We start from the raw sequence: 25,234 nt of genomic DNA, 5'->3' as shown, positions 1-25,234 counted from the left end.
GCGCGGGCAGCTTGCAGCGCAGCCTCGGCGCGGGGACTGGAGCGGCGGCGGTAATCCGAGCTGCCGAGGCTCGGGAGTCACGTGGGCACGGCGGAGGGAGGACCACGGGGAGGGAGCGCGGGAGGGGGCTGTGGGAAAGGCCGGGCGGGCGCAGGCCCATTCACGGCCAGAAAGCAGGGCTTTGAAATCCGAGCCCGGGCGCTGCCAGACTGGTCGGGCGAGCAGGGCCGGCGGGCGCGGGCGCCACCGCGGGTCGGGGCGGGAGCGATCGCTCCACTGCACCTTCAAGGCCTCGGGCTCGGGCGGGGGGCTTCCGGCGCGGTCAAAGGCGAGCCCTGCGGTGGATGCGGTCCTCCGCGCATGCCGCCGGACCGGTGCGCAGCACTGAGCGGGCATGCAGAGGGCCATGGAGCTGCCTGCCTTGGGGACTGTCCGCCCCGGGTACAGACCGTCCATAAACTCCGACCCTCCTCCATAAATGTCCTTTGACTCCTTTTCTAAGCGGTGCCACTGCCACTCGCACTGGGGTGGTGGTCTCCTGGCCCACCCTCCTTCCTCATGTGTAGGGGTCTGTTTTAGACCTATAGAGCATTCCCTAATGCCTGGGGCGTGTGTGTGGACGCACTCATGTGCATGTGGGCAAGGGCAAGAACAGCCGTCGTCCTGGAGACTCCTGGTAAACCCATTCATGGGGTGACGTTGCTGGGGCTCTAGGGAAATGCAGGCACAAGCAACTCGCGACGACAGGGCCGCAGAAGGCACTGGGGGCTCATGAGAAGGCCAAGCCACGGTGTCCTAAAGCCTGGGGACAGGTGATCCCCCGCATACAGGTCAGAGAGGTTCTTTGAACTAAATCAAAGAATGGGGCACCTTTCCTCCCATTGCTCAGTGATCTGCAGTGTCTTGCCTTCCTCCAGGGATCTCTGAGGCTCAGCTCCCATCTACTGGGGGGATGGGGAAGTCACATGCCACATTACCCAGGGAATCAGGATTAAGGGCTAGGAGAAGGCAGGATTAAGGGTTGTGGGCTGGCCAAAAGGAAGGTGCTGGTCATAGGGGGAGGTGGGCCCCAGGCCTAGTCTCCATCAGGTGAGTGGGCAAGGCTCAGCATGAAACCAGCTCTCCAGGACAGGTGAGGCCCTGGGGCAGCTGTGGCATCAGCAGGGCACAGGTGCCAGCAGGGATATAGCAGGCAGGTATGGCTAAGGTTTCTGGCATTTCTTTATTGGGGCAGGGATGGAACACATCATTCTGCAGAGATCTTTGCACTGGAAGATGTGTATTACCCACGAAGATGAACATACACACACCAGGCCAGTGCTCTGGGGGAAGGAGGGGCTGAGGTCAAGTTCTTCTCACAAGGGACAATTAGTCTGTTTCCAGCTTCTGAGGCGGTGGCTCCACTCAGGAGGGAAGCCAGCTGTCCTGAGCTAGGGTGCAGCTGACAGCGCTGGGGTCCAGGGGGCTGGACTGGGAGGAGGTGGGCCTGACAGAGCAGCCTGTCCCCCTCCCTACCCTGGGTTGGTGGTCAGGTCCAACCGTAGGTGAGGCAGGTCCTCAGGCTCCTCATGATGTTGGCCTGGAGACCCTGAGTGCTTCAATGGGCCATTTGGGCCCTTCTCCATGCCAGGCATGTCAGAGGATAACCCTGCGGTCCAGGTGGTCCCCGCGACCACTCCGCTGGTGCCTTACTTCCAGGTGTTGGTTCTGGACCTTCTCAAAGTGCTGCAGCAGCTCAGCATAGTCGATGCTGGGGGAGTCGCCTTTCTGGGACTTGGGGGCAGCCTTCAGACTGTCTCTGGGAAGATGGACAGAGTCAGAGTTTGCATCCCAAAGTTTGCATACTGGTGGATTTCAGTCTCTGGGAATCTGTGTGCCCCTGCCCATCAACACCTTCCCAGTAGCCAGCACCATAGTGCTTGGGGGCCTAGTGTCTACCCCCTTTCCTGCAGCTGGTGGGATGGGCCAACATGCTGCTTGAATCTCTCAGCCTGTGGGCTTGGGATGGTACCCAGAGAAGGCAGTGCACGGGGAAGCATTTCCTGTTTACCAGTGGCTCCCTTTGGGGTGAGTGCCAGGGCTAGCAGCCAGCCAGGAAGCCAGCTGGGGCCTGGAACAGGGTCTGGGGAGGAAGAGGTGGCAGCCGGGCCCTTTCTCTGGGGCAAAGCTGGGGCTGGAGACAACTGGTATCACCAAAGTCTCTCTGCTGGGCCCTCAACCTGGCAGGGCATTTGTTTTTGAGTGTTGGGGGACCTAAGGCCTATAGTCAGTACTTATCCCTAGAGAGGAAGAGCTGGTCCCATCACTGAACATGCTAATGGCACCTCCTGCTGCTAACCATTCCCCTTAGTTCTCTGCACAGCGGCACAGACTGTGTACTACACACCTACAGGGTGCATGAGGCTCCCTCCAACTGTTTAATGTAGCAACAGCCCTGTTGCCCCACATCAAGCCCAGTGTTTAATGTGCCACTTGACCTTGTCCCATGGTTAGCTGTCCCCCCAGCATAGCCTTGTGTTACATTCTGCTTATCCTTCCTCTGGCCTCACTGGCTTAGATTAGTAGAGTGGTGTGGGCTGGAAGCTGTGGCCTGGTACCTTGGCAAGGGGTTTTATGAAGAAAGTGGGCAGCACAGTGAAATGGACACTCTGGGCCTTTTGAATCTATGAAGAGGCCCCAGCATGGCTGGTGCTGGGGGCAGCCAAGTACCTCAGAGGGCCTAGCCTAGCCATTTGACCTTGGAAATGTACTCCATTTCCTGTCTATAAAGAAGGCTGTCTTGGAAGCCACAGCATGGTATGTGGGTTTAAGGCTCACTCCAGATATGACCTGAAAGATTTGTCTGGTGCCCAGCTCCAGCTTAGGTATAGGATGGGCACCTACTGTGGCTACAGCTCTGCTTCTCCAAGGGCAGGCAGCCCAAGGCTGTTTAGTCTAGATTGGAGAAATACAACAGAGCTCCCCACAAAGAACTCTGACCAATGAGCTTGGCCAGGCTGGAAAAACCCATAGCTGGAGCCTAAAGATGTTGCTGTGGCCCTCCTGGCTGCAGGGCAAGATCACTCCCGGATGCAACTCTAGAGGACTTGAGCCTCCCTTCCTCTCTTTCTGGGGGAGGACACTGCCTGAAAACATCTTAGACAGCATTGGTGGCTGATGCTTTTCTGGGCCTTGAGCCACTGCCTCCACAGCCAGGGCTGGACCACTGTTGGCTGAAGAAGGGGAGGCCCAGTGAAGCCCACTTGAGGGGGATGGACTGTGGGTAGCACTGTAGTGCTTTTGCTGCTTTCTTCAGACTCGCCTTGAAATGGGGGCCCAGTAGTCCTGTGGCTAAGGTGCCACTGTCCCAGACAACAACCTGGGCTTCTGAGGGGGTGGAGGAACTTGGAGCTTGTAGCTCTGAGTTCAGAATGTGGCTAGCTGTTATCTAAGCCATTTGGTCTGGGGCAGGAGGAAGACTTGAGGCCACAGGGATAACACTGGGGGGGTGTCTTCTGAGTGGCCCTAGAGTCTGAAGAGTACTAGCAAACTGAAGCCTGAGGTCTGGAGCAAGGACTGAGATGAGGGGTCCGGGGAGATACCCAGGGTATGGGCTGGGGAAGCACCTTACTCCCTGGGACCTCAGAATATCCTGCCTCACAGTAGATAGACCCTTCCTAGCCTGAGGTCTTGAGAGAGTGAAAGGTGTGACTCCATGGGTGAAGGGGGGGACACTGCCTGGCTCTCATGAGCCTAGAGGTTCCTCTTCCTGCCAATTTTTGTCATTTGTTTTTGAGACAGAATCTTATATAGCCTAGGTTGGCCCTTAACTATAAAGCTGAGAATGACCTTCAACTCCTGATCTTCCTGCCTCTACTTCTCCAGTGCTGAGATTACAGGTATCTCCCTGCCTGTTGGAATGGGAATGTTCTCTTTACCACAGTTCTCAGGCACTGGGTGTCAGGGACACCTGGCCAGCAGTTGGCAATAATTCACAAGTCCAGAGCTGGCCCCTGCCACTCTACCCATGCACCTGCCACCACCTTTTCCTTCAGAGGTTCCCTCCTGCCTCACTGAAGATGGTTCCCGGGGAGTGGCCTTAAGCCTGAGAGTGGCCCACAGTCCCCAGACCCCAGTGAGCTGGTACACAAGGAGGTATGGGTGGGGAGTGTAAAAACTTCCCCAGCTGTTCTGCCTGCAGGCCTGCTGTCTGCCAGCTGCCTGCCCCACCCTGGGCTGGGACTGTCCACAGTCCCTTCCCAGGGTTGTAAGCTGCTCCTTTCCATCCAGTCCTGTAACCTGACTCTTCCCTCAGCTGTCTGAGGCCCCTTTTCTACCCACCATTTCCACGCCTGCATCTTAAGTTCAACTTTCCCAGGTCCTTGCAAAGAAAGGCTGAGAGGTTGAGAGGAGCACTCCAACACCTCCTGCCCATTCAGCCCACCTGTAAGAAATCAAGAGCCCAGAGAGGGCGTGGGACTTGCCTGAGGCCACATAGCAAACCTATGGAGAACTTGGACCAGATCCTAGTCCAGTCCTGAGAATCATTCAGCTGTCCTACAGAATCCTCTACTCAGGGGTCCCAACCTCTTGGCCTCAAGACTTTCTGGATGGACCATGGAGGGGGTCTGAGGAAATCCTTTTATCTAGCTTCCCTTTGGAGATTTGTTGTCCCCTAGTCTGGGGAGTCTAGAGAAGGGTATGATAATTCACAGCCTCTCTTCCCTTCCCTAGACAAGATGTTTCCTGCAGAGAGCCCTGAGAGGGGCTCCGGGAAGTGGCAGGGCTTTGCGGCCTGGCCTGAACCCCTCAACCCCCAGGAAGGCAGCCTTTTCTACTGTCTCCTCCCTTCCACCACACCTTTCCCCACTCAGTGGCTTCCCGGTAGGGCCCAGGTAGAGGGAAGGCTGGGGAGGCATGGCGTCACCTCCGAGCCTCTCCTGAGTCTCAGAAGCAGGAGGTATACTAGCTGGGGGAGTCTACACAAGGCCAAGCCCACAGTGGCTTTATTCCTTCCAGGGGACACTCAAACACACCAAGTACTGCCTGCCTCCCAGGGTTCACTTGGTGCCAGCCACAGCTGATGAGACACAGCCAGCACAATGCTGCCTGGGACTGGGCAACAGACTGGGATAACCTCTTAGGTATCCTACACTCAGCTCTGGAGAAGCCAGGCTGGTGGAAGGGGTAGGGAGAGGCTCAGCCCAGTGGTCTGAAAGATACAGAGCCACCAGAGACTTAGTGGGCAGGCCCATCCTGAGGCTGCCTGCATCTGGCCTGAAGGCAAATGCCTGAGGCCTTCGCTGCAGCAAGGTGCCAGGCCTGCTGAGCAGCTCCTATAGCTTAGGAGGGAATTCTAGACACACAGGGCAGCTGATGCAAGCTGGGTGCTCTCCATTCAGCGTAAATCTTCTCAGTGGCTCTGCTTGTTTCCATGGCGACCTGACAAGTGAAATTTTCCATCTCGGATGCCAAATGCCTGTGGATGAGGCAAAGCCTCCAAGGGTTACCAAATATAGACACAGCCCAAGAGGCTGTGGGGCTGGGGCCAGCAGAGGGTTCAGGGTAGGAGCTTGAACTCCCCCACCCCGCCCTGCCCAGAAGATGCCACTCAGGGATCTGCTCTTCCCATGGGCAGGACCCTAACAGGGTAGCTCAGGTGTGTTCCTACCTCCTACTGTACTGGGACGTCGGTGGGAAGGTCCCAGAGATGCTGGGGCTCTCAATGGGCCAGGTCTGAGCATCTTGCCAGGTGGCAAGCCATCTGAGGCTGGGAGATGCCCAGGACTGGGCTCTACCTGGCTCTCTGGCACCCTCACTCTCCCTCCCTGTAACTCTTCCCCAGAGGTCTCTGCTGGACAGAGGTCCTAGACTGAGGCCTGGTCTCCTTGAGCTGCTTGGGAAACCATGTCTGTTCTTTTCTCCCCTTCATGCACTCCCCAGAACTCCCTTGTGGGGTGAACAGGGTTGAAGTGACTAGGGGGTGAGGTGTAGGGGCAGGGCACCTTAGAGAGTTCCCTGGATCCCCCCTGGAGGGGCCTGGGCCCGGCACTCACTCTGTCTGCAGCAGCTCAGGGTTGGGCACACACTGAAGCCGGTGAGACAGCAGCTGGAAGGCGCTGCTCTGTGGCAGCAGCATGAGCAGGCCGTACAGGGCCTTGATCAGGTATGGGTTATTCTTCACATCCAGCAGCTGCAGGCGTAGATCTGCAGCAGGGCAGAGGGCAGGGGTCAGGGATCTTGGCACTGCTCTGGAATCTACCAACGCAGACCTCATGCCTCAGCCTCGCTGGGAGAGGGCTGAAGCTATCCTGGACCCAGTACTGCCAGGTAGAAACCTAGTTTATAGGGATGGGCTGCTAGGTGGCCTGGCTTAGGGTGAAGCAGTGGTTCCTCTATAGCCAGCCAGGCCTGGTCCTCCTCCAAGAGGGTCTCAGCTGTTTCTGTGACCTAATCTCCCTTTCTAGTCCATTTGACTGACCTGTCTAGTGTTCCCCTCAGCCTGAGACCCCCTTTCCCCCAAACCTGCTAGGCCAGACCCACCTCTCCCAGGCTCAGTTGCCTTCTTGGTAATGAGGGCTGGCAGGGGGAGGGGTAGGGGGCTTGTAGAGTAACAGATTCCCTAGTTGGCTCTGCACGTGCCAGCACGTGAGCTATAAATAGAGTGAGCTGTAGAGAAAGAGTGGATTAGGGCTGCACTAAGAGACGGCAGGATGGGAAATGCCTTATGTGTATCGAGGCATACACCAGAGCCCTGAATGTCCAGGAGGTGATCTGTATTCCCAACTCAGACACAGCCACTACCACACCATCTCTTCCAGGGCAGGGAACAAACACATCCCTAATTTCTGCCCAGCATCTATTTCAACCTGGGGACCTGGAACCTTGGCTGGCTGTACCCCAAGAAAGCCCCAGCTAAATCCCAAATTGGGAGACAGAACCAGAAAGAGGCGCTCCTTTCCCTCCTGAGCCTTTACAGGCATACTGGCCCCTCCTATGTGTCTTGGACCATGGTGGGTCTTGTTAAAGACCTTCTGGAGAGCGACCTTGCCTTCCTGACAGGAGCTAGGGTGGGACTTGGGGAGGTTGTTGGGAGCCTGAGTTAGCCAGGTCTTGATGTCAGGTAGGAGGGGACTGGGTGGCTTCTCTTAATTAGTCCCTCCTTTGCCCCAAAAGGCAGAAGTCACAGATGCCTATGATATTGTGACATATATATTTGGTATTCACCCCAGTTTTCAGCACACAGCTCCTAACACCCTTGGAGTCTTTGAAACTAGAGCTTTACCATGCTAATGCATTACAAGTTAGGCTGATCACCAATGGTCAAAGATAATCAACCATGCCTAAATGATGAAGCTCCCATAAAAATCCAGGACTAGGTTCAGAGAGGTTCCTGTTAGTGGAACTCATGGAGCCGAGTGGAGTGTGGTGCTCTTTCTACGCAACTCACCACCTCCTTTTCCTCTGTATCCTTTATAAGAAACTGGTAAATGTTTTTCCTTGAGTCTTGTAAGCTACTCCAGCAAATTAATAGGACCTAAGGGCTTGTGGGAGCCCTGATTTATAGCTGGTTGGTCAGAAACCCAAGTTGAATGACTGGGGTACTGGTGGCTGCACATGGAGAGGGATGTAGGGGTAGGGATGGAGCCTCTGCCCTTGAGACTGGATGCTAGCTCCAGGTAGGCTATGAGGACTGACCCGCATTTGAGAACACCCAGCTACTGGGGAGGGGCAAGAAGTCCTCACACCTGTTGGGGGTTATAGGCGAGCTCTGCATTGATCAGTGGGGTATCTGAAGCTGAACACATTTTACCATGCACACAGCTCAGGAGAAACCTGAGCCTGCTTCCAATCCTTTCTTCCTTCTGGGAATCTTTTCTTCCTTTTGGGCCTTGGGGAAGTTGGGCCTGCCCATGCCTCTGCTGTTAGCAAGGCCTATGTGAGCATCAGCTGCTTAGGGCTTCCCCCTGGTTGGCCTAGACCTGGCCTCAGGTGAGCCACTTAGGCTATCCTGACCCCATAGGGCCTATAGGAAGTGAGATGTTAGGCAGGGCATGCCTGGGACAGGCTGAGGAGGGTCTCCCTCTTGCTCTGCAGTGTCCAGGGCCCAAGTCACTGCAGCCTCTGCTGCTTAGAGCAGCTGGTCTTTGAAATGTGAGGGAGCTGAGGGGGTGGGTATCCTTGAACCGCTGCATTTTCTTTTAGACTCCAGGGTAAAGGGTGATCACTCAAGCTGGGTAGGCCAGAGATGCTGTCAGGAAGCTGACTGGGGTGGCCAGCTAGGCCAGGAAGGTGAACATGGCCAGAGCTGTCTCTGGCTTCTCTACTGCACCATAAACATTCATTTGGAATGCTGTGTGCTTTGGGGAGCAGGCGCTACATGTATGGAGGTGCCAAGAGCTGTGCTCGCCCAGCCAGTTGCTGTTTCTGCACATTCAGCCGGGGTGTTACTCGCTGGGCAGTCCCCGCCCATTGGCTCCTGGTGGTGCATGCCATCTCTTGCTTAGAAGAGGAGAGGGCACAGCTTCTGGGTGAGCAGAAACACCTTCAGGGCATCCACAACTTGAGAGAGCCAGGGAAGAGGGTAGCAGGCTGGGGAGGGGCAACCAGGGACAGCCCCAGGGCAGGGGTCTGGTATTAACATTCCGGGGGTTTCATGTCAATACTGGCCTGTGTCCATATGACCCATTTTGAGGACACAGACAGGACCAAGTTCAGATGCCATGTGTCCTATGCTGCTCCAGCTGGCCTCTCACTCCCAACTACCACTATCAGTCTTACATTCTTGACATTCTAGAAGCATCCCTGGGGTCACTGCCCCCTTTCCCTCCCCAGCCTCTGTGGTGTCTGGATTTGGCTCCACACCTCCCTCCCAACATCCAAGTCAGCAGAAGGCCATGGCAAGACTGTGGTCCTACCAGCAATAGCAGTGGGGATGAGGACTCTTACATGTGAAGATGGGGCATTCAATCAGCTGCACCAGTTTATCCACCTCTGTGAGGAAGTCCACAGTGACCTCCAGGTCCCCACTGGGTAGGCAGTCAAGGAAAGTCTCTTCAGTGAGAGTATTTGGGAGGGGCAGGGCTGGACCAGACTGGTCACACCATGCCAAGAGGTAGCAGAGGCTGGACCCTAGGAGCTGGGCTCAGAGCTCCACATAACCCTTCTCCAGCCCTAGTTTCCTGTGCGGAGCCCGGCTCTCTTGAAGTGAAATTTGGTATATGGAGGATGTACATCTATTTGCCTTGCCTTTCTGTCCCTCTAAATGTGACGTGGCACAGCTGTCCCTTTTGTATGAGTGCCTGGATTCCGCTCCCACAGCTCTTGCCCTCTGTGCCCTCCTCTTATTATGGCTCTGCAGCTGGGCAGGGGAAGGTTAGGCAGGAAGGGCCCCTGCTTTCTGCCTAAGGACAGCCCACCAACAGGCCAGTGAAATTTGGGAGCCGGGCATTGGTATCCTGGTATCTGAGTTACATAAGTGGCTGAGAGGAGCAGGCTTAGGCTGTGGAAGGAAAGCAGACTCCCTGAGAGCTGGGTGCTAGGCAAGAACACATGTGATTTTTCACTGAGGCCCTTGTGACCCCTCAGCTCCTGGCTCATTATGGCAAGAAGCTAGTTTTGGCTCCTAAATAGTGTTCTGACTTCAGGTCATACATCAGGTTCATATGTCAAGTTTACAGATGAGGCTGTTTTCTCTCTCTCTCTCTCTCTCTCTCTCTCTCTCTCTCTCTCTCTGTGTAAGTTGGGCATAGTGGCACATACTTTTAATCCTAGCCAGCTAGGGCTACAAAGTTTAAAAGGGTTACTCTGTTTACAAAGATGTGCCTTGGTGTGGTGTATGTGTGGAGGGCCCCTGGTCCTTCCTGAGGTCTCTGAAGGTCTAAAACAAGAGCTAGCCCTGCAGGCCTCCCCGATTCTTGCTCTAGCACCTCAATATGTTCTTTTGCCCAGGGCTTCTCCATCCATAAAAGGGGCCAACAGAGATACAGTGTACTGAGTTCTCACCTCTTCTGAAGCAGGAGGTTGGTGCCCCTCACTCAGCCCCTGTCCCCACTCCCAAGTTTTTCTAGGCCTACTTCCCCTCCAGGAGGCTGTAAGGGAGCCCTATTTACTGTTAACAGCATCTTCCTAAACATGTCCCCCATAGTGCTCCTGGCCAGTTGCCCTGATGATGTCACAAGCCCTGGAAGCGGAGTATAAGATGGTAGCCGAATCTTCTGGTCCCCACAGGGTGAATGAATAGCAGTGAGAGAAGGATACAACTTCTGGATGAGGTCATAGGCATGCCGGTAGTTCTGGGTGAGGAAGCAGAGTGACACAGTGGTGACTGGGTTGTGGCACCAGGAGCGGTATAGGCAGCAGAAGAGGTTCTGGCTCTCCTGAGGGGAGAGGTACAGAGTTAGAAGGCTCGGTTCCCTGCCCCTGGAGCCACACAGGACCTAACGAGGGAAGGACCTTGAGGGGCTACAAAGTGGGGCCCTCAGGGGCAGCTGTGGTGCCAGCTCAGCACTGGGCTGTGTTTGGCAGCCCAACTGGGAATGAGCTGTCACAAAGGAAAAGCTGACAGCTCCTCAGACCCTGTCATTACCTCCTGGCCTCACAGAGCCATGTGGTGGTAGTGGTGGTGGCGGCAAGGGCCTGGTCAGGAGTGAGCCTATCCTTTCTAAGCTGGCATTTCTGTCCCCAGCTAAATGACAGTAATTGTCCTCCTTAGAACTCTGTGGCCTGGGAGCCTGGGGCTGGGAAACAAGGTGTGGGCAAGGAGGAAGCTTCCTCGGGGACTAGGACCTTTCTCCATTCTCAAATGCCATCTTCCCCCACCTTGGCAGCCCACCTCAGGCTGTGTACCAGGAAACCAGCCTGTCAGCTAAGCCCGCATTTAGGGAGCTCCTGCCCGAGGAAAATTCTTAAGGCCTCTGCGAATGTCTGGGAGGAACCACAGGGGGAAGGCTGGGCTGTGGCCTGGATCATTCCAAGCCACTTGGCCCCAGATGCCCTCATAGACATGGGCTTGAATGTCCTGGTGACTCCTGGGGAGGGGTAGAAGCAGGGTCCTGCTGGGTGTGGGACAGAGGGAAGGTGACTCAGGCCCAGACTGAGAAATAACCTCCTAGTGCTCCTACATCCACAGTGGCATTGGTCCCTGCAAGCTGAGGGGAGCCCAGTCCCTCAGCCAGGCCTTTTGGGCATATGAGCTGAGTGTCTCCAGTCCTATAGTGTTTCTCCTTGGGCATCCTTACCCAAAGCCTGGGATAGGAAGCAATGAGATACCCTGACTTATGACAGGCATTTTATCAGACAGATGCATCCAGCTGTGGGAGAGAGGCCAGGGTTAAGGAGGACAAGGAAAGCAATTAACCCTTGGTTCCCAAGCAGGATTTCAAGTTTGACCCTGAGAAGGGGGCTTTGTCAAGGGAGTGGCCCAGAGCCAGCAGAGCCTGTTTTCAAGAAGGCAGTGAGTAGTGGGGCAGGAGTTGAACATGTGGATCCTGCCTTGGGCAGGGAGCCCTCTGTGGACAGAGACCTTGGGCCAGGGAAGATCCACATTTTATTGCTCCTCTTGTGAGCTTCCTGGGGCCAGCTGAGGAGTGGGCTGGGTACCAGGGGTCAGAGGGGGAGTACCAGGGTCTTCAAGTCCTTGAGCTGGTTTCTCAGCTGGAAGAGCTCAGTGGAGGTGAGTAGGATGGTGTTGAGGGTGTGCACCATAGTGGAGGCGAACTTGAGATCCTCCTCCCGGAGCAGGATGTCTGCCATGGAGTGGAAGATGTTCTCTGCATTCAGTAGGAGACAGAGCTGCCTGAAAAACACACCAGGGGAGGTTACACCCAGGCTTTCCAGGCCTTGAATTGGCTTTTTAGGGTCCTGGAGGAACTTGCTGTTTCTCGCGGTTCAAGGGGAGCTTTGATGCTGGGGTGTGTGTGATGCTCACAGGAAGCCTGACTCTGCACCTTCCAACGTCACCCACTCTAATGCCACAACCATGCTCCCATAGGTTATATTTATACCTCTCCTCCCCTACAAAACAGCTGGATCTCTGGTTATCAGGGATGCACAAAGTTACCTTCACAAGCTTTCATATACGTCAACAAATCTATATGCTATGTTCACATATATGTCCCATACATAACAACAGTGTTGCCCCCCACCCCCAGGTCAAGGTGCTCCTGCCCCTTTTGGACCTTACTTCCTTAAAACATTTTTTAAAATTTATTTTTATTTTATGTGTGTGATGATTTGCCTGCATGTATGTACATGTACTCAAGTTGTGAAATGCATGCCAAGTCCAGAAGTCTTGTAGGATTCCCTAGACCTGGAGTTAGGGATTGGTTGCTTGCCATCATGTGGGTGCTGGGAACTGAACCCAGGACCTCTGCAAGAGCAACCAGTGCTCTTAACTGCTGAGCCATCTCTCCAGCTCCTGGACCTACCTTCTGACAGAGCTCATTTTTACCTGAGAAATTCCCTGCACACAGGTCATAAAGGTCTGAGGTCTGTCCTGTTCAGGTGTGTCTCCAGCTGGGGATGCTGGCAGGTAGCCAGGCCCAGCAACATTTGTGGGCTGAACGGACCCTAAGCTTTATCTTCATGATAGCGGCATGGGGAAAGCGGCATGGCGAGGTCCATAGCTGCACCAACTGGCCCCCATGTGTCTCCTTTAGTAAGAGCCCTGGGGTAAGGCCTGGACTTCATTAGATAGAAAGAGGCTCCAAGCTAACAAAGAGGAACCCAGGGAATGAAAAGAAGTCAAGACCGGGAGGGGTCTGCTGACCTTTTGGTGGCAGGAATGGGCAAGGGGTTGGTGAGCTGGTGAGTGAACATACTTCGTGCTAGGTAGGGCTGGTGGTCCATGGCACCCTATCCTCATGATCTCTGGTCTGGGGCTAACTCCTAGTCTCTCCCCCAGGGAAGCAACACCACAGACTAGATATCACGGGCTGAGGCTTCAAGGTCTATGCACTGAATGACAGGAGTCAGGTTTTGAGACAACATGCCCAAAACATAGCCACTTCTTTCCAGGTCCTGACCTCATATGGAACACAGCATGATCTGGGCCTAGTTTCCTGCTTCACTATGAACACCAGCCATGGCTTTGCAACCATGCTGGAGAAGATTCTGCCCTGCCCCCAAGCCCCAGCCAAAAACCAAAACCAAAACAAAACAAAAAACAAACAAAAAAAACAAAGCATCTGGTAATGGAGAGGCCAAACCACGAAGTGCAAACAGTGGGGTAGGCTGTCTCCAGACTAGACCCAATGGGAACAGGCTTGGGCAAGAGACCATGAGAGAAATCCAAACAAGTTTTGGGCACAGAAGGGGCAGGAGTGGGGTTAGGAGGGAGGCAGACCCAACCACAAGGGGCTGCAGCATCTCCACTGCACACAGATCACTCAGGTGGCAAAGGCCACTACTTGGAGGGTAGGCAGAGGCGTTGGAGCCTAGTGGCCCCAAACCTATCCAGGTGATCTCAGTACTTCAGCACAGCAATTTCTTTCTCTCTTAAATGGGGGGAGCTACAAGAAAGCAGGTGGGAAGACGGGATACTTCATGTGAGGTGCCCAGTGCTCGGTGTGTGGCACATGGAGGCCAAAGCCCTCATAATACCGATGACAAGTCAGGCAAGTAGGAGGAAGAGGCCCTATTGTAGAACTGTTTTCCTGTCACCTCTCTGTTCTCCCATCCCTAGAAGAGCCCTGTCTCCAAGGCTGTGGGACAGAAATGTTCAAGAAAGGCAGGCTGGGGAGCTCTCTGACAAATGGTCACAACTGTCCGTCTCCTGCAGCTGCTGCCATCTCCATGACAGAGGCCAGCAGCTGAGCTGCTGCCAGGCACCACTCTCCAGGGACCCCAGGTCAGTCGGATCGGGACTGCGACAGGCAGAAGCTGGGGTGCCTCCCATGTGAGGATGGGCTAGGGAGGATTTGAAGGGACAGGTAAGGCTGAGGTAAAGCAGACAAAACATCATTGTCTCCTGCTGTCCCAGAGAACCCAGGGATGCTGATGGTGCTGTAGGTGAGGGACAGTGGAGTTTTCTGGAAATAATCTCTTGCCATTGGTGATAGTATGCTTTCTGGTTTTCCTTTCACCTCACCAACTGAGCCCTGCCTTCTAAGGTTGGGCTGTCCTGCTCTTTTTCTTTTCTGGTCTTTGTCTCCCTGTGGGCTTGGGTCCTACAGATATGTTCAAAGCAGCCTGGAGTCAGTGACTCCCACACATGCCTCTCCAGTCCTGGGTTTCACGGAAGGGGCTCTGGAGGGAATAGTGCCTGCAAGTGGATGACTTTGCTTGGTGGATGACCTTGCATGGCTGCCTACTGGGCATTTTGAGTTTCATAGGGCCACAGTGCTCTGGTGTCCCTACAGACTTGCCCTCCAATGGCTGTAAACAGCATCACTGCCCACCCAGCCCCATGATCACCAGCCCCTCAACCTGGTCAGGCAGTGGGCCAGGGCTCTGTCTTCAGTGTGCTCCTTCCTCAGCCTCATCTCTGGACTACCAATCCCAGGGGCAAATGCTAATCATCTCCTGCTGGGTCAATCCCAAGACATCTCTGTTGGTCTCCCTGATGATTCTTTAAAAAAATTATTTGGTCTTTTTGAGACAGGGTCTCCCTGTAACCCCAGCTGTCCTGGAACTTGCTATGTAGACCAGGCTGGCCTCAAACTCAGAGATCGCCTGCTGCTGCCTCTCAAGTGCTGGGATTAAAGGCATGTGCCACCATGCCTGGTCTAAAAATCTTATTTATTTTTAAAAGAAGGTTGATCTTTATTATTAATTATGTGTGTATGTGTGTTTGCATGTGGGCATGAGCCCCTGAGTGCAAGTACCCACAGAGGCTGGAGGGGCTCGAACCCCCAGAGCTAGAGTTAACAGGCAGCTGTGAGCAACTTAACATGGGTGCTGAGAACCAAATTGGCTCTTAACTGCCAAGTCATCTTTCTAACCCCTGATTTTGTGAGCCACCTGACATGGCTGTTACGAACAGAACTCAGGTCCTCTGGAAGAGTAGTACATGCTCTTAACTACCGAATCATCCTTCCAGCCCTGCCTCCTGCTGATTCTTTCACCCTCAAGGTCACTAACAGTGCGCCGGCTCTGGACAAGTTTAAAAGGCCGAGCTGAGCTTGGGGTCCTCATCTATGGCTTTTCGCTGGATCCACTGTGAAGTCTAGCCCCCAAACCTCACACCTTCTGTAGCTTCCTCTCTAGTTTCAGCCTCTGGCATTCTTCCCTAGGGATGCCTTAGCCTCTGGGCTTTTTTTCTGTTTTGGATCTAGCCACACCTGTTCTAACTTCTGGCCACAGAGGACTCACCTCTCTTCTGGGCCCTCCACATTCTCCTCCTAGGAGCAGGCCCTATTTCTTTCAGAGCACCCGTGTACTTGTTTGCTACTCTTGTTTGTGATTCTCGTGTGCTTCAAACTAGGAGGGCCTGGTGCGTAGCAGCTCCTCTACAGGCCCTGTGGGATGTCACTGCATGAAGGGACCTGCCTTGCTCATCTTGCTCAAAGATGTCATAGATGGGGGCTGGAAAAATGGTTAAAGTGCTTACTCTGCAAGCATGAGGACCTCAGTTTGAATCCCCAGAAATCCATGTAAATGCTGGGTAGGGGTGGTTGAATTTCTACAGGGGATTCCCCAGAGCAAGATGGTAGGACTAGCCATATCACTGAGCTCTGGGTTTGATTGAGAGACCCTGCCTTAATAAGAGCTATTGAGGACAATCTCTGACCTATGCACAGGCCTCCATATGCACATGCACCCACATGAAGAAGTATAAACACACACACACACACACACACACACACAGGCAGAGGCTTCATGGACAGGCCTATAGGCATTCTTGTCCCCAATTCTAGCACAATCCTCTCTGCTATACCTATAGGCAGGCTCCTGCATGTTCTGAATGCTCTGGTCTGCAGAAAGCAGCTACCTAGACTTAAACTTTTACCCTTACACCTGCTCTGTCCAGCCTCCCTGGCTCTTCCCTGCTCCTCAGGAAGCCAGCTCATCCCAGGAAGACTCAAGAGCACATGCTTCCAGGACAGCTGGAAGGCCTGGCAACACACTATCAATCTCCTCTCAGCTTTGCTCTACTGCAATGAAATGCCTGAGGCGATTAATAAAAGGTTTCTTTTTGTCTTTTTGAGACAGGGTCTGGTCTTGAGATCAGGCTGGCCTTGAACTCACATCGATCCACTTGCCTCTGTCTCTGGAGTGCTGGGATTAAAGGCATATGCCACCATGCCCGGCTTAATAAAAGTTTTCTTTAGCTCATGATTCTTGAGGTTCCAGTCCAAGGTTGGAGGCCCTATTGCCTTGGGCCTCTGGTGAGGATGGCATACTGTGTTGGGAACATGACACAGAGCAAATCACACAGGCCAGGAAATAGAGGGACTGTGGGACTGAGGTCCCACAATTCCCTTCAAGTGACCAAAGGCTTTCTTTCCCATAGGGCTCTGATTCTTAAAAGCCTACAGCACCTCCCAATAGCTCCACCCTGGGGACAAGTCTTTAATATGTGAAACTTCAGGAGACACTACCCATATTTAAACTACAGTATCTTTTCACCAGGAGTCCCCCTTGTGAACTGACCATAGTGGGGAGTGGGAAGCTGGGGACAGGACCCCAGGGAAAAAAGCAGTGGGACTCCCTGTACATCTGATGATAACCTTGTCCTGGGAGACCACTAGGCAGAGTCCAGAGGGGCTGCTCTGGGGCCAGTAGCTCCCTAGGCTCCATACAAGGCAGCAGGGTGGGGAAGGGTTCCAGTCCTGAGGCTGGGACTTGTGGTAAGGGGGATGGGGGCCACACAGGCTCAAGAGTTCAGGAATAACAGTGGCAGTGTTGGCTAGGCCAGGGCAAGGACAGTGGCTCCTGTCCTTTTCTGACTGCTCACTGTGTCAAGGCACTGTCCTAGGAACCAAAGGGGAGGGGAGGGTCAGTCCAGGAAGGAAGGGTGGATCCTGTCTTGGAGAGCCTTAAGTCAGAATAGGATGCTCACATCTCCTCTGTCAAGAAGTGGGGGAGGGACAATCCCAAATCCCATCACAGGATTTGTACAGCAGCTGCAGCTTCCATGTGCCTAGCAATGAACTCTGAGCTTCTCCTGTGGCTTCCTGCAGTTTTCAAAGAGGAGTCTGAGGACTTCTGCTGTTGGTCACACAGCTGACTGGGGAGGAGTGGAGGATTTAGTCCCAGACGTCAGCTTCCAGAGCCGGAGTTTCTCCTCAGCACTCTGCCTCTTCCTGTGCCTGTCCCTACTCGGTGGAGGCCTGGCAGATGGCTGCCTTGCAGGGCTGCTGCGTCATCACTTCTCTGCTGAGCTCCAGCCTGGCTTGAGCTGCCTGCCTGGCTCTCAAGCATAGCATCAATAATGGAACACAGCTTGCAAGCATTACACATTTGCCCGTATTTTTTAATACCCATATTAAAGTGCTATTCATCATGAGACAATGGCCTGGAAAGTGCTTGGGGACAAGGCAGAGAAGTGGGGTGGGAAGGAACCTGAATGGGGACTGCGAAGGGCCCTCTTGTGCTAACCTGGGCATGGGCAGGGGTCAGTAAGACGTCCCTAGTATGTGGCTATGACCCAGGAAATGGCAAGAGGGAAGTGGCTGGGTGTGTATGAGGTCGTATGCCATTCTAGAAGGGCGCTTACTTGGTAGCAGTGGGCTACTGACCCCAGCTGGGGCTTTGTGCTCATCACACACAGCCGAGAGCCCTGTGCTCATTATACACAGCCCAGAGCTCTGTGGATGTGGCTCTGCCTCCCTCTTTGGAGTTTTCTGAAGTCACCTGTCACAAACCCAGGGCTCCCGAAGAGCAACTGAACCCACCTGGGACCCAAGAGAGTGGCTGCCGCTTTCCCTTCAGAGCTGAAAACCCTGTCTTGTCAGTACAGATCTTGGGGCAACCTTGATGCCTAGGATCCAGTGTCTGCTGGTGGCTGCACCATACCTGCCTGTCTGTGGGCCTGTGCATCACTGTCCCTTCCACCACCACTGACCAAGCATCATTTGCACAAAGCTCCATCCCTGGACAGCTGCTGGCCTCAGAGGAAGGTGTGCTCCCCCAAATCCCTGCTCGGCACCCACTCACAAACCCCCAACTTCAGAGAACTCTACTCCAGGGTGACTCTAGACCCACCAGTTACCCTATGTGGCTAGGTGGGGAAGAGAAAGCTTGCCCCAGACCAGGAGAGGCAAAAGGAGCAGCAGAGGCCTCTCTGCAGGCTGATGGGGGTGGGTGCTGTCCTCTTGTCCAGGGACTAGACAGGTCAACCCAGGGAAAACTAAGAGGTGGCTGACCTAATGGTTCAAGCCATGGGCAGAGCAGAAGGGTGCAGGCAGGGGTGGTTTTTGTGGCTGAAACTTTCTGTACTCCTCTGGCTCATGAGACTTCCAGGCTCCTCCTGGGGGTCTGAGGTAGAGGACAAGGAAGTCCATGTGTCCTTTTAGACACATGGGGAGCCTGGGGACAGCTGAAACAGGGAGGGAATAGACTCCTCCACAGGGTCTGTGTGTAGAAGCAGAGGCCCCAGGCTGTGGTGTGGGCCCTGGAGGGCAGAGGGCCTAGTACCCTCCTGGGGGAGTGAGACTTCTGCTCTGTGCTTTGCCTGGGGAACCTAACTCCACACTTGACTTCAGGAAAGACTTCTTGCCATGGCTCCACTCCCCTTCACCCTCCAAGAACAGGACTAGCAAAGCTGCCAAGGCCAAAACACCCTCCTCCACCTGCACCATCAGCTGATCCTTCCCAGGTCCTCTGGCCTTGTGCTCTGGACACTCATACTGACTCCCTTCTGGGACTCTTCTGGCTCTGACTTTCACTCCAGTAAGGCCATAACATTCCATAGCCCCCACCTACCCAATTTGTTTCATCACAGCACTGGGAAGAGTTGGGGGGGGGACAGCTGGGGAGGGGGCCATGCCACTCATTGGGCAGTGCAGGCTGTGGACCTCTTCCCTTCCTTTCCACCTCCTTCCTTAGGGCTCTGACCTCCAGCAAGGCTCCTCCACCAGCTGGTCAGATCATGTTGGCCTGCAGGGTACTTTGGAGAGTCGACCCTAGGCTACTGGGCACAGGTATGGGAACCCAAAAGGGAAATGGAGGTGAATGATCCCAGGAGCCTCAGACATTCCTGCTGTCCCAATGTTACCACACCAAGACTGCCACCAGAAGAGTGCCGAACAGCTGGCCTGTGGGGGACAGACTTGAGTTTGAACTTCCTGAACAAAAAAAGATGGCAGCTGGAGCACCCGCCCTCTTCCCGCCCCCAACCTCTCCCAATAGCTATTAATACTGTCCATTTTTGCTCCTTGCTCACCTCTGTGCTAACTGGCATGTGACAAACAGAAAACTCAGAGTAAGCCTCAGCTGGCAAGTCCCAGATGGGATGGGTATCCTAGCTTTTTAAATTCTCCCCCTCACCCTGTTCTGCCACCCCCAGCACCCTGTTTGTTCTAACGAGAAGCAGGGGTTTACACAGCTCCATTGGGTGCCCCACATTAGGCCTGATACAGGAGGGTTTACCTGCCATCTTCTCAAATGACCCCGAACTCTGAGCAGAAGCCTCCAGCTCCAAGCACTGTTATTCTTTATGCTTAATTTCTGTGGCCTGGCATCAGGACCACAGGTGCCACGTGTTTTCCACCCAGGTCCAGAGAACTCTAGTAGCTGCCTGGGAAGGTAGTTTGGGCTCAAGGTGAGCGAGATCTCCCACTTCTGCCTCTACAGGTGGCCTCTGGGCTGGGCAAAGGGGCAGGAGAGCAACAAGCTCCAGGTCCTGTATCCATTGGGCCCCCTCCACTTAGCCTCTTGCTCAGTGTTTTCCTTCTCCCCCTGGCCCTTAATTCCCACCTGAATCCAGAACCACTCATGGACAGGGAGCTCTGGATCCTCTTCTATACTGGCCACTACCTAAAGCCCATGTCCCCTTCAGTGGCCCAAAGCTAAGGGGGCCTGGGCACTTTCCTCTAGATGCCTAGAGTCTCCTGGTGCAACCTAATAGCAAGAGAAAAAAAAAAAAAAAAAAAAAAAAAAAAAAAAAAAAAAAAAAAGCAGAGCCCAGGTCCATCCCCTGGGAGTTGGGCCTGCTCCCTGCTGTGTTCCTATCTAACAGCTGGGCTCCTTCAGGAATTTAAAGAGAAAGCAACTTTCAGTCAGCGGAAGCCTGGGTGGGAGAAAAGGGACTGAGCTCCCAGCTGAGGGGTTCAGAAGGCTCTGGAGTCTCAACTGCACCCTGCTCCTCCCCCCATCCCTTCCCTTCCAACTCTGCTTCCCAAGTATGAAAACTGTAAATCTGTTTTATTTATTTCAATCGGTCCTCAGCAGTGTGCCCCTCAGGGCAAAGGCAGCCATGGTAACCCTGCCAACTCATGCCTTAAAAATCCATCGTGTTTAATGCAGGCGATGTGTCTGATACACTTAAAACCTTCTTGGGAGTGGGGTGGGAGGAGGAGGCATGAGGGCCTGTTTTTCTGAGTCTTGCTGGGAGATGATGGGAGATGAAGAAGAGAGAAGAAGAAAGGGATCTTTTGTCCTCTCAGCTGTCAAACCCTCTGTACAATAAGAGCCACTGCCTGGCTGGGGTGGAGGTTTGTCAGACACCCGGGTGGGCTCCTCTGACAACTCCCAGGGATGGTTTCACTGGGGCGGGGGGCAGCGCTGCCACAGGAAATCTGACCTTTCACTACATGTGCTCTAGGGACTGAATTTAAAGGGGACAGCAAGAGAGGTGACTACTTCTTCCAGAGCTCAGGGTGAAGTTCAGGAGGCCTACCATGGGAAGGGCTCCACCCCGTTTCCAGGACAGAGGCCAATCTCTGCTGGGTCTGGTTTTCCATGGCTCTTATGGGCTACTCCCTAGGGCCCATCCACAGGTGCTACTTGGGTCCCCTTGGGCCTGCTCATGAGCCCTCTACCTCTTCTTCAGGACAGCCCTTGCCCTTCTGCCTTGCCATTGGCTAGTTCCCAGTACCCCTTCCCAGAGTACTTAGACCCTCAAGTCCCACACTCCCTGTCTCCCTTCCCTCCCACCAGCCCTAGCTCCTTCTCATAGCTAAGGTTTGAGCTTCTGGAATGAGAAGATGGATACTAGTGGAACTGAAAAATCAATGGCCAGGAAGGACCAGGGAGCCTGGCCACCTGTTGGGAGTACATTCTGTATGTGGGGCTGCACACTGAGGGCATAGGCATAAGATGGATCCGGAATGTTCTCAGGAGTTTGTGAGGTATTTGGTTTTGCCTGATATACTTTCAGAAGGAATTTGGAGGGTACTCTGTGGGTGTCTGAGTCAATGAGGTCTGGCTTTATGTCCCAGAAGAGGTTGTACCTTCTATCCCATGTGGAGATACCCCAGAATATGGCTGGATATAGGTCAGATGGTAGAGGCCTGAGGGAGGGGTGTAACTCCTATGCCGGAGGCTGTGAGAGCTGGGAAGACTTTGGGTATCGTTTGAGGTAGGGTCATGGTGTTGGAGGTAGAGGCAGTTCGAGGACAAGACTGATTGATGAACAAGGAGGGAATGGGGCAGGTCTGGGCACTGCCTGGAGGCTCATTTTGGACTCTCAGAGCAAATGAAAATAAAGTAATAAGTCACTAATGGAAATCCCCTTGTCTCTCTAACCCCAAGAAGTGCCGAGAGCCCCCTGGGCCTTGGGATCTCGGCTACCTGCCTCCTACCACCATGGGGATCTTTGCTAGAACCTCCATTTCCTTTCTAACAGTGGCCATAAAGGATTGTTGGGTATGTTTTCTACATCAGGCACATTACATGTGTTAACCTCTTTCCACGTGGACAGGTGTCACTGCAGATGTGCCCTAAGGGTGGAGGCAAATGCAGCACAGACCAGAGGCTTGTCTAGTCCCATGCAACTACTCTGCCCAGCAGCAATGAACTCAGCTGCTGCCTCATCATATACCTGGCTTGTAGGGCTCCAGGGCTCAGCTGGCCCAGGTACTTGAACTTGCTTTTCCAGGATGACACTGAGGGTACCTCTGTTACAGGTGCTACCGGTGCCTTCTTTTTTATTTATTTTCTTCAGTGTGTTCTAGGCAAGACTCTACCATTATCCCATCAGCCCACTGGGGCCTTCTGATCTACTAAAGCCTGACTTTCCCTGTGGCTCTGAGGCAGTGTATCTGTAAACCACCCTGCTCCTGGAGCCACCTCTGTGGGTGGTAGGCAGTGACCACACCAGCTGGCATAGAGAAGGCCTGTGATCCACACTTAGTACTGGCCTGCAGGACTATGAATTGTCTCCAAGGGGCCAGGAAGGGGGCAGGGTCTGAAAACTGCATGCACAGCTCAGCTTAATGAAGACCAGGGGAGAGGGGCCAATGGCAGTGACTCCAACAGCAGGTTCCCAGAAACTTCTGTTAGAGGTGTCAGTTCCTGGGTCCACACAGGTCCTGGGCCAGCTGCTGCCTGAGGTTCAGGCTGGGGAATTTTAATATGATGGCTCCTGGTGCCTAGGGAGATGGTCATAGTTGCTGCTCTGAATCCAGGGCGGATACTACCAGGGAAACGGCACCCCTGAGTCCCAACTGCCCTGGAGTCTCCTTGGTGACTGTCTGAGAGCCACTGATGTAACTGCTTTCCCTTTGAAGCCCTCTGGGCTCTGGCCTTCCTAAGCAAGATTTCTTCCTGAGGATGTGCTGAACCTCCCCACAGATGCTTGCCTGTGAAGAGGCTCCCAGCCTAGCATGCTGCTTCCTGGCCCAGACCTGCCCGCCATCCACGCTTCTATCACCTTCCAGCCTGGTTCATGTGCTCCAACCCTCATGGGACAGAAGAAACTGAAGCCTAGAAGCACAGCGAGGCCAGAGCTTGGCTCCCTGATCCAGAGTTCATGCTTCCATTTGGCCAGACAGTCCCACACAGTGGCAGCTGCAGAAGGACACAGACCATCCTCCCTCCTCCAGGCTTCATCCTGCTTCCCACTTATCTAAGGGCTCTATTCCTATAGCTTGAAAGCCCATGGCAGAGATGGCCCTTTCCTTTTGTACCTCTGCCTCTCTCCCCTTCAAACTACAGGAGTAGTACAAGAAACTGCAATGCCGAGTCCAGTGGAGCTGTACCACGGTGCTCTTGAATAACCGGGGCACCCTAACAGTCTTTCTGTTACCACACTGTCCTGTTCATTTTCTCTGGCTTCATCTAAGCATTCCTAAACCAGTCTTTTTGTTCTAGGCCAAGAGATGGCTCCTTACCACTGTTTATAGAATCACAAACATTTACAGATGTAAATGGCCAGCACTCCCTTCTACCTTGGCAGTATGCAGCTTGACACGGAGGCCTTGGCAGGGTGCCCTTTGCTCCTCTGCCCTAAGCACAAGCTGGTGTGGGTGCAGCAGCACACTCCAGAGGGTATGGGTCATGGTCCCTTCAAATGCTGTCCTGGTGGCTGTGGGTCCCAGGTGATCACAGGGATCCTGACATGCGTTCAGGGTGAACTTTCTCCATAGGACTCAATGTATTCTGAGGGAATTCTAACCTGGGACTGCCATTTTGACTTCCTGTGGTACCTCTGTGTGTAAAGCCACCATCTCTGGTCCCATCAGTGTCCTCTCCCAAAACCAGGAACATTCCTTCAAGTTAGGAAGACCCCTTAATTGAGGAATCCCTCACAGACTCTAGGGACTGGTGTGTTGCTTACAGAACTGGCTTGAGAGCTGCTGTCCTACTTGCCCACCAGACCTGGAACTCCAGGCATTGGCAGTGCCACCCTGGAAGATGGGAGATTTACTGGCAGTTTTAGGGGGTGTGCAGCTGCAGGACCTGGGCTCTGCCCTCCAGCTCTGGGCAGAAGGCTCCACCTTCGCCTCCTCAGAGATCCTGTCCTGGTTTCTGCCTGGTACCAGGTTCCATGCCAGTCTTTGCCTGATATGTATAGTCCTGATTTCCTCTGCTCACAATGAAGGAGAAAGAGAACAACTCTCAGGCAAGACCCTGCCCTTGCCCAGGACTCTTCCTGGCATCTTCATGTCAATGATAGTGGCTTCTCCGAGCAGCCTGTGACTGGTCTCACCTTCCATGGCATCAGCTTCCCTGGGGGAGGAAGCTCAGCTCGCCAGCCACTCTGTTTGGCATATGCCGTTCCTGCCTTTCTGGCCGCATCTGATACTCACAGACGCTGACAGTCCCTCGATTAGGAGCTAGAATGACCAGAGTGTTTCTCGTTTTCTCATCTTTGTCTGAGGTTTCTGTGAGAGATTATGAACTGAGGTGGTTTTCTGTGGCTCTTTACGAGCGCCCACTTAAAGGGCACTGAGATAAACAGTGGGAAACAGAAGGGGAAGTTAAACACTAATACCCACTACTGGCAACAAAGAGCAAACATCAGAGCAGCCACACTACAGAAGAGCTTTCTGGAAAAGGGTAACAAGCTCAGGGTCTAAAAGGGCCAGGAGGACGGCAGAGCACAGCTGATGTGGTTGGGACAAAGATGGCACGGAGGGAACCGCTTCAGGTATTTGTAGCTAAACGGAAGGGGAGGGTTCTTTAATTTGTACCCTTCCCCACCACCTGCTCGGAAGGCTGGAAACATTCCTTCTGTGATCAGTCATTTTCAGGGAATTTTAAGATGCATGAAATAGGCTTTGGGTCCAAATGTTCCTTGCCAGCCTAGGAAATCTTCACTGGATTAAATATGTGAGAATGAGAAAGAGCCTTAGTCGTGAGGTGTACTTGGAGTCGCCCTGGGAGATGCATCCAGGACACGGTTATAGACCAGACTCCTGAATAGGGCTTGTGCCCAGTAGGAGAGGAAGTGACTCCCTTTCCCTCAGGATCACACCACTGCCCACTTGAGCAGAGACCAGGTAGTCACACACCAAGAAACACAGGAGATTTTAAACACCTGGATGTTCTGGCCTCTATAAGGGGGAGGGCGCCCCTGAGCCACTGTGCTCTGGCTCAGAGAGTACAGGGCAGCGTCTAACCCAGGTCAGGACCCCAAGAGATAGTGTTCTACCCTAAGGTGGTAAAGGGTTTCAAAAAGCACGGCAGACTGCAGGGTAAGCCTCAGTTTAGACTCTAGTACTGGAAAACCATGACCAACAAAATCCCCATTTTTTTTTTGTTTTTTTTTTTTGTCTTTTTGAGACAGGGTCTCCCCGTAGCCCCAGCTGTCCTGGAACTCACTATGTAGACCAGGCTGGCCTTAAACTCCCAGAGATCCACCTGCCTCTGCCTTCTGAGTACTGGGACTTGCCTGGCTAAAATCCCCATTTTAAAAAACAAATGTACA

General features: G+C 53.7%; 1 protein-coding gene across 1 annotated transcript in view; it reads right to left on the bottom strand.

The window, feature by feature from the left end:
* Positions 1-1,203: 1,203 nt before the first annotated feature.
* Positions 1,204-25,234, bottom strand: part of Vac14 (VAC14 component of PIKFYVE complex) — a 114,216-nt gene continuing 90,185 nt past the window's right edge. Inside the window, exons 15-19 of the mRNA XM_008834971.3 lie at positions 11,602-11,776; positions 10,240-10,358; positions 8,929-9,008; positions 6,036-6,186; positions 1,204-1,798 (exon numbers count right to left, since the gene is read on the bottom strand). Coding sequence (XP_008833193.1) covers positions 1,636-1,798; positions 6,036-6,186; positions 8,929-9,008; positions 10,240-10,358; positions 11,602-11,776 — 688 coding nt within the window. The 3' untranslated portion in view covers positions 1,204-1,635. The remainder of the gene's footprint in view (positions 1,799-6,035; positions 6,187-8,928; positions 9,009-10,239; positions 10,359-11,601; positions 11,777-25,234) is intronic.

The sequence above is a fragment of the Nannospalax galili genome, unplaced genomic scaffold (assembly GCF_000622305.1).
Source record: "Nannospalax galili isolate Female #2095 unplaced genomic scaffold, S.galili_v1.0 scaffold56, whole genome shotgun sequence".
NCBI lineage: Eukaryota > Metazoa > Chordata > Mammalia > Rodentia > Spalacidae > Nannospalax > Nannospalax galili.
Note: the sequence above shows the minus strand (reverse complement) of the source record. Positions and strands in the feature narration are given on the sequence as shown.